This window comes from Carassius auratus, chromosome 44, assembly GCF_003368295.1.
Source record: "Carassius auratus strain Wakin chromosome 44, ASM336829v1, whole genome shotgun sequence".
Lineage (NCBI taxonomy): Eukaryota > Metazoa > Chordata > Actinopteri > Cypriniformes > Cyprinidae > Carassius > Carassius auratus.
Genome location: NC_039286.1, coordinates 11,833,455 through 11,845,324, shown reverse-complemented (window position 1 = coordinate 11,845,324; position 11,870 = coordinate 11,833,455). Strand labels below are relative to the sequence as shown.

The window sequence follows — 11,870 nt, the reverse complement described above, 5'->3', positions numbered from 1 at the left end:
TATAAACAAATATAATAAAAACAAGAATACAGTTATACTCAGAACGAATCATCGAAGTGTACTTCTACATTATATGTGGTTTCCTTTGATCTGAACATTTATCATCGCACACAAAACTTGAAAAAATAAAAAGAGCCAATAAAAAACATTCTCTGTTTGATCAGATAACGTCTGGCCACGTATCTATATTTTATCTATAGGTCACTTTAATATAGAGACAGTTAACAAACAGTACATATGTTCATATATGTTGTAAATAAATGTTTATTGCAAATATATTGTTGCCAGAACCCTCTGCAGATCTTTTAACTCTGAAAGCAGATTTCCAGTAACCAGTGATGTTGATGTTCTGGGACACTTTTACAGTTTATTGAATTGAGACTCTTTTGATCCACGTTCCACATTTCTGTGCAGACGTTGATGTTTTATTGATGACTCGAATTTAAAACATTTCTAGAACCACCAGAACCAAAAACACAGACATAAAGACAGTGCAGAAGTCAAAAGACAAATCCAAACAGCCAGAAGAGGGAAAGTGGGAAGAGAAAACATTTTTTAATCATTTTAATTTTTAGTTAAATTTTATAATTGTTTTTACTAGATTAAAGTTTTTGTACAGCTCTCAATGCCTCCTGTTTTACTCTGTTGTACTGTACCATTACATTTGTCATTATGTGTTTTGTCCAGTTGTTCCTTTGATTCTGTACAGAATTTGAAAGGTTAGTCACACAGTTAATTTGCTGTTTAAAGATAATATTTCTAAACCTCACTGAGTTTCTCTCTCCTCTGACAGTTCAAACTTTCTCTTCTGAAGCTCTCATATTTTTCTTTGAAAAAGTCCTTCCTCTACACATTTTAAGGAGAATGTTACAAGTGAACTCTTCAAATCTTATCATAATATCACAAGCATCTGAGTTTTCTTAGGTCACAGAAGTCTTCATCTGTTTGGCTCAAGTTTAGAAATCAGAGACTTTTGGCAGACAAGCTTCTTGGTTTTAATTGTATATCGTTTTATTGACTACTTCTCATACAAAATACTAGAATAAACCAAAGCAAATAGTTTACAAGCTTTGTTTGTCAGCGGTATCAAACAGCAAAGCATCTAGCAGCGCCGGAGAATCAGCTTCTGACATAATCATCTCATTTCAGTCGTTTATGAAGTCTAGTTTATTTGTATAGCGCTTTTACTTTATAAATCGTTGCAAAGCAACTTTACAGAAAATTCATGTTTCTATATTATTTAGTAGTAGCTTATCAGTGGTGCCTGTCAGTTTATGTCATTATGACAGAAATGTACGTAAAAATCAATTTAAGACGTAATCAAACAAACAATGAATACAGCAATTATTATATGTTGCAATCCAACTTATAGCAAATATATTATTAATAAATGCAATAAAACAGCAAGTGTACTTTACATCAGATCCTCCCAGCAAATATAAGCAAAAACTGAACTGCTATAATCACTATATATGCGAAAAATACAGAAGTCACAAAACCAAAGAGAAATGTTTCTACCCAGCTCCAAAGCTTTGGAGCAGAATGGTGGGGATCTAGAAAGAAAGCACAAATTTCATATTTTTAAAATGATTTTTCATGTTTTTTAGAGCTTCTTACTTTACTGTTCTTCTGTCTTACCTGTGTTTTCTCCCGCTGAACCAGATAGATATGACGAAATATGAACAAGATTTGATAACATTAGTCAGTTTAACAAATCAAATCCCAAACTCATGATGTTAGAAATATTTCTAAACACCTGCTCACCTGTGATTGTGACTGTGATCAAGGTTTCTCCTTCAGTGTCCAGAACTCTGTATGTTCCTGCATCACTGTCCAGAAATGATTTAATGATCAGGTTTCCATCATTATCATCATTCATTCGGTCGCTCTGAACCCCGTGATCTCTCGTCCAAACCTCCTTCCACTCTCCACTAGAGTTTGTCTTCACTTTATCAGCATCAGACACCAGAACAGACATCTTTAGCTCCTCGCCTGTTTTCACAGAAATCTCATCTGAGGAGAAACAGAAAGATATTAATCATTATTATAATGCTGTCAATCAATCAAGACCATAAACACAGATTTATGATTGGTGACCAGATGTAATCATTTAAAGAAGCAGATGCTGATGTTTGATCAGTTTAGTCTTCACCATGAATATGAAGATGGTACGTCCACTCCTTTTTTGGCTTCAGCTCTGTCTGATCATTATTGTAATAGATATCCAAGAAGTATTTCCCAGCGTCACTGAAGATCAGATTCTTGATGACGACGTCACAGTTTCCTTCTTTAAACACTCGTCCTCTACATTCTTCAGTCTCACACACATTTATGACTCTTGATCGAGTGAATAACTCAATGTGAACAATATTATCGTCCTCATGTTCACATCGGAGTCTGATGTTTCCTCTCTTTACTCCCGACACAGATATAAAGGGGTTTCCTGCTGGCAGGATTTCTGCAAAAACAGAGCCATTCAATTCAAAGAATCAATACATGTGAAAAAACATGCAGTGTTTCTGTTTATTCTCTTTAATCGATGTTACCATATACTAGTAGTTATTTTACTCAGCTTTTCTTTTGCTCAAGATGTTTCACCACACATTCGAGTGGATTCAACAGCTGTGAACTGATTGTGGAGTTTCTCCAATATTTAGCATCAGAAATTGTAATGCTAATGTTAAAGTTTAAGGTTGTTGGTGATCTAGTGCTCATGAAAAATACATTTAAATAAAGCATGAGATTGTGTTTGAATTACAGCTGATAATTCTCACGTTCTGCAGAGTTCAGATCGGTTCATCTTATGAAGTGTGATGGTGTAATATGCTGTGAAATCAATCCTAGTATCAGCTCCATGACTATAATCTCAAATGGGCAGATTTTAGGTTGTGTTATAGACTTTATGAATGATTAACTAGTTGTACAACATTCAAATGAATGCTCTGTACACATGAGGAACACCTTCGGTAACCATCAAGTGTCCTTGCCTAATATTGACTAACAGACTGGCTCTACATGCTCATACAGATAGTTATCTTAAAATGCATACTTTAAAGGGATCATTGCATCACCCTCAAGTCATTTAAAACCTTTATGAGTTTATATCTTCTGATAAACACAAAGTAGATATTAACCACACAGAGACATCAATATCTACTTTTTGTGTTCAAAAGAAGAAAGAATCTTATACAAGTTTGAGGATGAGCAAATGATGACAGTATCTTCAGTGTGGATTTTAGCTATGCTAAAAGTAACCTATAAAAGTAACTTGTAAAACTGTCGCATTACGGGGTCAGGGGTGTGGCTCTTCAGTGATTCAGTGGTTATGTTTATGGAAGAAGGCAATATGTGACCTTAAATGGTATTGATTCTGGATTGGAAAATATAGGATATGGGGTTCCCCAGGGATCTATTTTGGGGCCACTTTTGTTCATTGTATATATTTACGATTTTGTACATTGTTCCTGTGATGTTCATAAATTACTCTTTGCTGATGACACAAATCTGTTTGTATCCCACAAATATTTGAATCATCTTGAAAAACTCTTAAATGATAGACTAACAGAAATAGATTCATGGTTTAAATGTAATAAACTATCGTTAAACATTAGTAAAACCTTTTATATTGTATTTCGATCAAGTAGTCATAAATTCAGTGATTGTGACATTAATTTAAACATAGATGGTAGAGCTATTCAAAGAGTGGACGCAATAACATTTCTTGGAATCATAGACAGTAAAAGAAATGGACACAGCGACCCCATTGGAACTCAATTGAGACAAGTGAAGCCCATTTTTAGCGTTTTTTATCACTTCCGTTTCTGACGCGCAGACTCAAACGAAGCTTGATGACATCAGCAACCTGTCTGACAGATGTAAATCTTCTAGTAGCTGTGCGTGCAAACTGCCATCGTTAATCTTGCAGAGACGGCGAGCTTGAGCGGGGAGTTCTTTGGCGTGAGTGAGCAGGAGTAAGTATTCTGATTAATTATTTTGTATAGTATTTTAAAATGTAACTCCAGTACGCCATATTAAGTTAATTGCCTGCGAGCTTCTCCTCCTGTCTGTACAGTAATGCGACAGAGAGCAAGTGGTTATGACACAATCGTTAGCCTATTTTTTACAAAAACTGTTTCTACGGGCCATAATGTAACATAGAAGTCTTTACACGTTGTTGTGTATCTTTAGATATAAATAATGGACAAACGAAGTCTTTAAACTCCTCAGATGTAAAGTTATTCGCTGTCAAAGTGACGCCAAAATGAATGGGAGTCAATGGGAATGCTAACGCAAGAGAAGTTCTGCTACAAGATGGCAGCTCCCACCCTACTTCAACTTCCGGTTGACTTCCTTGCCCCCTGCTTGGAATACATATAGATCAATTCATAAACTTTAAGGAACCTGAAGGAACATATTGATGAGCTGGTTAAGAAACTATCTAAAATTGTGGGTTTGTTCTTTAAAGTGAGACATGTGCTGCCATTAGACGTGCTCTTCTCACTGTATAGGACTCTGTTTGAGCCTCATTTGATTTATTGTAATATTAATTGGAATAACACTTACCATACTTATGCTCAGAGGTGTCAAGTAACGAAGTACAAATACTTCGTTACTGTACTTAAGTAGAAATTTGGGGTATCTATACTTTACTTGAGTAATTATTTTTCAGCCGACTTTTTACTTCTACTCCTTACATTTTCACGCAAGTATCTGTACTTTCTACTCCTTACATTTAAAAAAATAGCTTCGTTACTGCTATTTCATACCGGATTGTTGTCGTTCAGAGAGAAAGAAAAAAAACCCTATCCAGATAAATCGCACCATCAGGATGGAGTGAATTTGATTGTGGTTGGATGAGAAGTATACACATATACCATTCCGACACCCTATTGGTCCATACGCGATCCATCACACCTGCACATGACACAAGTCACATCACACTGCATAGACAGTTTTGGGTTCGTTTATCAAAAAATATATTTCTTAAAAGTAGGTTGGAACCAGTAGTATCCGATCGCCTCAGAGTCAGTCCGCTTAAATTTCAAATGAAACCGGCGTCAGTCCGGTCTCCTCCCGTCTTTCAGCGCGCTCTTCAATCCGCCGACCACGGTGGAGCAGCGCGAGCTCAAACAGAGACAGAGGACACAAGGTGTGTGTTTACCGATAGATTGTTAGAATATCTGTATCTGTGAAGTTCTTTGTCATAAATACAGTTTACAAAAGGTCACGATCAGTCGGTTTCTCATCTAGTGTAAAGTTTTCGCTTGTCACCGCTAATCACGAAACAGCTGTTTCCTTACACTTATTTAAATATACTTCATTTAATCATACGTACATACACTACTGTGCAAAAGTCTTAGGCAGTATTTTCACTTAAAAGAATGGTGTTCGGCCAGTTATTTATATATTTTGATGTAGAGTGTCACTGTCAGTATAAAATATCAGTTTCCATTTCCAAACATTCATTTTGCCATCGTCAAACTGCTTGTGCATTCAAAATCGCACTAGATTATTATTAAAATTAATGGCAAACTACTGTCCTACTGACACATTGCAGCAAAAGATATAAATAACTGGCTTAAAACCCTTTTTTGGGGTGAAAACACTATTCTTTCTTTTCCATAAGACTTTTGCACAGTACTGTATTTTAAAAACGAGATTGTTGCTACTTTATAAAGAATGAGCATACAGTAATTCACAGAACTGATTTAAGACAGTGACAGACAGCACTCATCTTAACTAAATATCAGAGTGAGTGACAGAGATACAGTAGAAACATTATGTGTGGTTTTGTATTAAATAATGACCCAGATTGTGAAATACATTTATTAGCCTTAGATTAAGGGAAGCACAACTTGGGAAATGAGAGCATCCAAGGTGAAAGCTATGGATTTATTTTAAATATTTGTAATGTTCTTTAATGTTATCCATAGTTTTTTTTATAGTTCTTTTTTTTTTTTTTTTTAAGTATCGGTTCAGGCACGTTGAGGCGCCAGTACCATTTTAAAAGTATCGAAAAGGCACTGGACCCTACTTAAAAGTTATTATTTATTTCTCACTACTGGCTCATTTGCCAAATGGGTGCTTTCTCTTCGTCCTCCACAAATTAAGCTACTGTAGGTAGTTGGGTAGTGAGACGTTTTAATAAATTATCGTTTGCGATTAATGACGCAAATGACAATGTTGTGATATCTAGGCTATAGAGCATCACAGTCCCACCCACAGCTGGTGCCGGAACTAAAAATTCTATGCAATTTCTGCATTGACATTTGGGGTATAAGCCATTAAAACGTAACCATACATGGTAGACTTAAAACCAGCTACGGCTGTACTAAGCAACAGTATATGCTCATATAAACGTAAAAAGATCATGGGGGCACTAACCTTGTTTTGATCTAAATGCCTTTTATTCGCTATGTCTTGGCTAAGTACTTCATTACCCACAATCCCGAACAATCCCACAGTGATGCATCTGATTGGTGGAGCTCGTATAACCGTCTGGTTAAACCCCTCGAAGGTCCGTGAAGACTGAAGATCATTAATAAAAAAATAAAATAAAATAAAAACCTGTATTGCGTTTTTGCACGGTAGACTTATCAGTGCAATCATGATCTCCTTGGCTGCCATTGAGAGTTTTGCAGGGAGGTTGGTAACTTTAGTTAGCATTATCGTCTACTTTAGCTAGGCTACTGTAGCCTCCATATGAAATGAGTCATATCAAGCATTTTATAATGCCACTGTCAAAACAATATTTAGCCTAGACATACCTTTTTGTGCATTTACTGAACATTTGTGTAATGGCAACGACATGTGTTGACAACTGAGCAGTGATTGCAGTCAGATACAAAGCACTGCACCATTGCTGACGTTATCTTTAACCACTTTCACACACGCACACAATATAAAATACACGATGATAAAATAAAAATCAATACACAATACATATATAAAACACTATTTATTTACACGATTAATACTGAAAGAACTGCTATTACTGCACATTCACTATATAAAATAAAATTCACTGGAGGAAAAAGTTCGCGCGAGCGGCCGTCATCAGATTTGGATGTCGCTCAAAAGGCTCGTTGCCTCGTTCGCAGTTGTGGCTTCAGTCGAATTCAATGGGGCGCGGTGGTTTATGGGATGAGTAGTTCCTGCGCTCGAAATGCAAATATGTACACAGTCTTGTACCTTTTGACTTTTTTTGGATTTTGTCTTAATTTTTTCACTTGAAATGATATGTTATATGCTTATGAGTTCAGCCGTAGCTGGTTATCCTCACACATGCTCTAAAACTCTTTAGATACGGATTTTTCCGAAAGTGAATGGGAGAAATGAATGGGAAATTTACTTCCGGCACCAGAGCTCTCTCGGGCTGTGGGTGGGACTGTGAAGCTCTATATCAACTTTGTAACTCGTTACCCTCCGAACACTGGACATAGCAGACGTATGTACCGAATACAAGAAGCTATCAATCAAGAAGGTATCAGGATTATGAGTTATTTTTCATTTTTAGTTTTTGAATAATCACTTAGATTAATCATTCATTTTGACAGCACTATAATGTTTATTGTAAATAGTCAACCACACAAGAGTAATTGTTTTTAGCCTGCACCAATGTTCTTGTCCATTGCCCTCACAGAGTCCTGCAGCTAAGCTTGGATGTACATTTACATTCCATTCAAGGTTATTGATGACATGCCTCTGAAGTTTGACTTTTTGCACCACAACAATACTTATTGGCAACTAGTCATCATATCTCTAGCTCTTTAATGTATTTGCATTGTACTAAAATGAGTTCATTTTCAATGGGCATATATGTGGCTGAAACAGGAAGCCTAGTGCCTCCCAAATTTTTCAACATGAACATTTTAATATAACATTATAGTCATTATGGCCTTTAGAAAATGTTTTTTTGAGGAGGTGGGGTAGTGCACAATAGGCCCTTGTGGCACGGCCCAAGCTTTTGTTCTTAATGGCATTTTTTTTCCTTACATTACTTTTACTTTTATACTTTAAGTAGTTTTTTAAACCAGTACTTTTACACTTTTACTTGAGTAAAAAGCTTGAGTTGATACTTCAACTTCTACAAAAGTCTTTTTAAACCCTAGTATCTATACTTCTACTTGAGTAATGAATGCCAATACTTTTGACACCACTGCTTATGCTACTATAAGTATACTATACACTACACTAGTCGTAAACTGCTCCTACAAGGTAAATGTAGGTATTTAACAACTGCTAGATTTAGTGTATGTTACAGTGGTCCACAATTATGGAATGAGCTGGATACTAATTTAAAACAATCTGCTTCATTATCTATATTAAAAAAGAAATTAAAGCAACAACTACTGGAGAGATATAAACCTGAGGGATTTGCGGCTGAGAATTAAACCCCTTTCTCTTGGTACAAGGATAATTTCAAATTGAGGTACAAAGGTATCAGGACTGTCAATGTTGTCTGTTTAAGGTAACTGTACTCTAAATAATAATACTCTCACATAATCCTTGTCAGGTGTGGGGTGAGGTGGTGCTGGTGGTGGAATGGACCCCTGTTTATAAGCTATTGCTTCTTGGGAGTCCTTTTTTTTCACAATAGAACACTATTGTTTTTCCTGATTGTACAAATGCAATGTGTGAAATTGTGGAAAAAGAAATAAATAAATGTAAAAAAAATAATAATAATAATGTAAAAAATATAACCATATTACTTAAAATTGTGTTAAATATCTTGCTGGATATTGTTATGAGTTAACCATTTAGGATTTATTCCATTTTTCATTTTTCTATGTTGGATGAATACTTGGATGAGTGGTGTGATAACTGACTAGATTTATTAGCTCTATCTAACAATTAAATAAGTTTCATTTCTTTAAAAAACAAATGACACTGACCGCTTTGATAGACAAGACAAAACATCAGCAGCAGCAGAAGAAGATTCAAGCATTTGGACCTGATGAAAATAGAAGGCTGTTATGAGACAGAGACATACGTCACAAAAGATAAAATACTTTGGTCTGCTTCTGAATAGAACATGATAATAAGAATAAGAATAAGAAACAAATCTGAATCTTAGTTTTATTAATGATGCCAGTGTAATCCTCAAGAAGACGGATCCGTCAAACACAAATGTCCAATGGACACAAAACTTTATAAAAGTATTTTTCATCAGACATTCAGCATAAACATGTCAACACATCTCTTCATCTGCAGGTTAAATTTTACAGAAGCAGAAACACATCGATAGGTTATAATAACACAAAACACACATGCTTTATATTAAATAGCATGTAAACTTACATGGTGAAACTTCTGCATCAGTCTTTTGAACACCAAACTGAATCCTCTTCTGAATCCTCTGAAAACACACATTAAACTATGACAAAATACCCTTCTGGACAGTCATTCAGGTAAACACAGACAGTTGTGTCAAGTGAATGAAAACAGCTGAGAAAGAAATGTGTTGTGCATCTATCAGATCTCTGCATCAGGTCTTAAAGAGACAGCGTCCTATAAATACTGCTGCTGTCATTAGAGATCATCAAACTACAAAACAGCTGTGATAAAAGAAAACATAATGTGATCCGAACCGTGAGATTTGTGATCCTTGAACCACTAATTAAAAAAATAGACAGAGAAGATTTTACCTGAGTCTTTTGTTTTGCAAACCAGCAGGTTTTGCAAGATTAAAACAAAACTGAAAGTAACTTTGGTGAACATGGGATATTTAGAGCCTCCTACTAACGAATAGTGTGATGATCATTAGTGACTGCTCTGTTAAAACACATTGAGCCGTCAGAAAATGATTCTGATTCGACATGATTTTGTGATTTATTTGTTGAATAATTTGAATATGAATTTAAGAATTATAAAGGAAGGTCAGTTTCCTGTTTCTTCATGTTCATGATGAAGCAGACAGTAAAATCTGATCTCAGATAAGCTGAATATTTCGCGTGACTTATCCGGTCACAACACTGAAGAAACGTCACTTCTGAATTCTTCTTTAGAGTTTAAAACATGTAATTGTTGAAATCTTTTAGATACATTCAAGAGTCTTATTCCAGTTCAAGTGTTGCACCCTTCCCTAGATTTACTGTATTAAAAAACCCTAATGATTTCCTAATGTAGTTTTTCATATCCTGCTCATTTAAAAAATCAATACATGTGAAAAATACATGCTGTGTTTCTGTTTATTCTCTTTAATCGATGTTATCATATACTAGTAGTTACTTTACTCCGCTTTTCTTTTGCTCAAGATGTTTCACCACACATTCAACTGGATTCAACAACTGTGAACTGATTGTGGAGTTTCTCCAATATTTAGCATCAGAAATTGTAATGCTAACAGTATTGTGCTAGTTACTACACAGCTTAAGCATGAAAACTATCAACAATGGACAACATAACACAAAACATTTTGAAATAAATAAATGAAAGCAATCTGAATTATCCAGAATCAATTTCGAAACCATACATACATATATGTGTGTGTGTGTGTGTGTGTGTGTGTGTGTGTGTGTGTGTGTGTATATATATATATATATATAGTCAGATTCCAGATTTTCAAATATTGTCCTCCTAACAAACCAGACATCACTGGGGAGAAGATTTATTCAGATTTCAGATGATGCATAAATCTCAATTTCAAAAATCTTGTCCCTTATGACTGGTTTTGTGCTCTAGATACACATTTCTAATGTTACAATAGATTTCTATTTCAAATAAATGCTGTTCTTCTGAACTTTCTGTTCATCTGTGAATCCTGTTTGTTCATGTGAATCATATATTATATTATATTATATTATATTATATTATATTATATTATATTATATTATATTATATTATATTATTATATTATATTATGTAAACACTCTTTAACAGGAAGTGTGTCCTTTTAAGGCTGTTACAATGTTAAAGATTAATATGCAGAGTCAACCAATGGGGTGAGTTTGTGGGCGGGACTATCCGTTTGACCGACCAATAATAGATCAGTCTGGAGACACAGAATTACAGACTTGAGTTTGAAGCTGTATCTTGACCTGATCCTCAGGGTTCGAGTCTCCCATCCTACACCTTTAATGACTCACTCGCTGCCACCTACTGGTGCAGTTTCATATTTAAAGTATCATTTCAATATTATTTATAATTTTTATTATTTATGCAAAGGTTAATATAAACATTTATTTGTAAAGATGCATTCTGTAATGTCTATTCAATGCTTTTCACATTTATCACAATAATAGTGATGTGAATTCTCAGTCCAAATTGATTGCACATCGTCTAATTAATGAATTTCTGTTAATAACCCTGATCTGTGCTTCAGGTGCGTTTCGTGGAGCCGGTGTATCTGGGACAGTCTGACTGATGTTCTCTGAGATCGCACGCAGGATCAGAGACGGCGGTCAGGAGCTGGTGAAGAAGGTCAACGCTGTGTTCGGATGGAGATCAGCAAAGACGACAGAACAATCTGAGAGTGGAGTGAGCCAGACACTGCAGAATATCATTCATTCTCTCAACACAAGCAAAGATATCAGCCAAAGGGGCAAGGAATATAATTAACTATTAAGAGAATATATTTTTCTTACCACATTTGCAAAAATTTGCCAAAGGTGAAAACTATTGTTTTTCTGAGCCGCTGACAGATATTTGTTCTTGTTTTAAACATGAACTCATTTATATTTCAGTAAATGCTTCTCGATTTAAGGATGTTCAGATATTTGAGCTGGAAAACAAGAGGAAGAGCATCATACTCTGCGGTGAAGAAGAACACCATGACCTTCATCAAATTAAAATCTCTCGTGTTTGTGTCCGAGTTGAACGATGGCAGGTAAAAGAAAAGAGTAAAAAATAAACCCTGGACAATCTTCCTA

General features: G+C 35.2%; 1 protein-coding gene across 1 annotated transcript; it reads right to left on the bottom strand.

Annotated features, from left to right (window-relative positions):
- Positions 1-1,002: 1,002 nt before the first annotated feature.
- Positions 1,003-9,317, bottom strand: LOC113062521 (uncharacterized). The gene is made up of 6 exons (XM_026232430.1): positions 9,301-9,317; positions 8,895-8,953; positions 2,153-2,458; positions 1,765-2,013; positions 1,639-1,653; positions 1,003-1,553 (listed from the first exon to the last, which is right to left on the bottom strand). Coding segments are annotated over exons 1-6 (765 nt in total). The 5' UTR covers positions 9,303-9,317; the 3' UTR covers positions 1,003-1,419.
- Positions 9,318-11,870: the final 2,553 nt, after the last annotated feature.

What these genes read in the sequence shown, in the direction of transcription:
- LOC113062521 (XM_026232430.1), bottom strand. An exon ending in TTGTCTTGTCTATCAAAGCG is followed by an intron (nt 2,459 to 8,894) that starts GTCAGTGTCATT and finishes CTGTTTTTGCAG; the next exon opens with AAATCCTGCCAGCAGGAAAC. An exon ending in GTACCATCTTCATATTCATG is followed by an intron (nt 2,014 to 2,152) that starts GTGAAGACTAAA and finishes GTTTCTCCTCAG; the next exon opens with ATGAGATTTCTGTGAAAACA.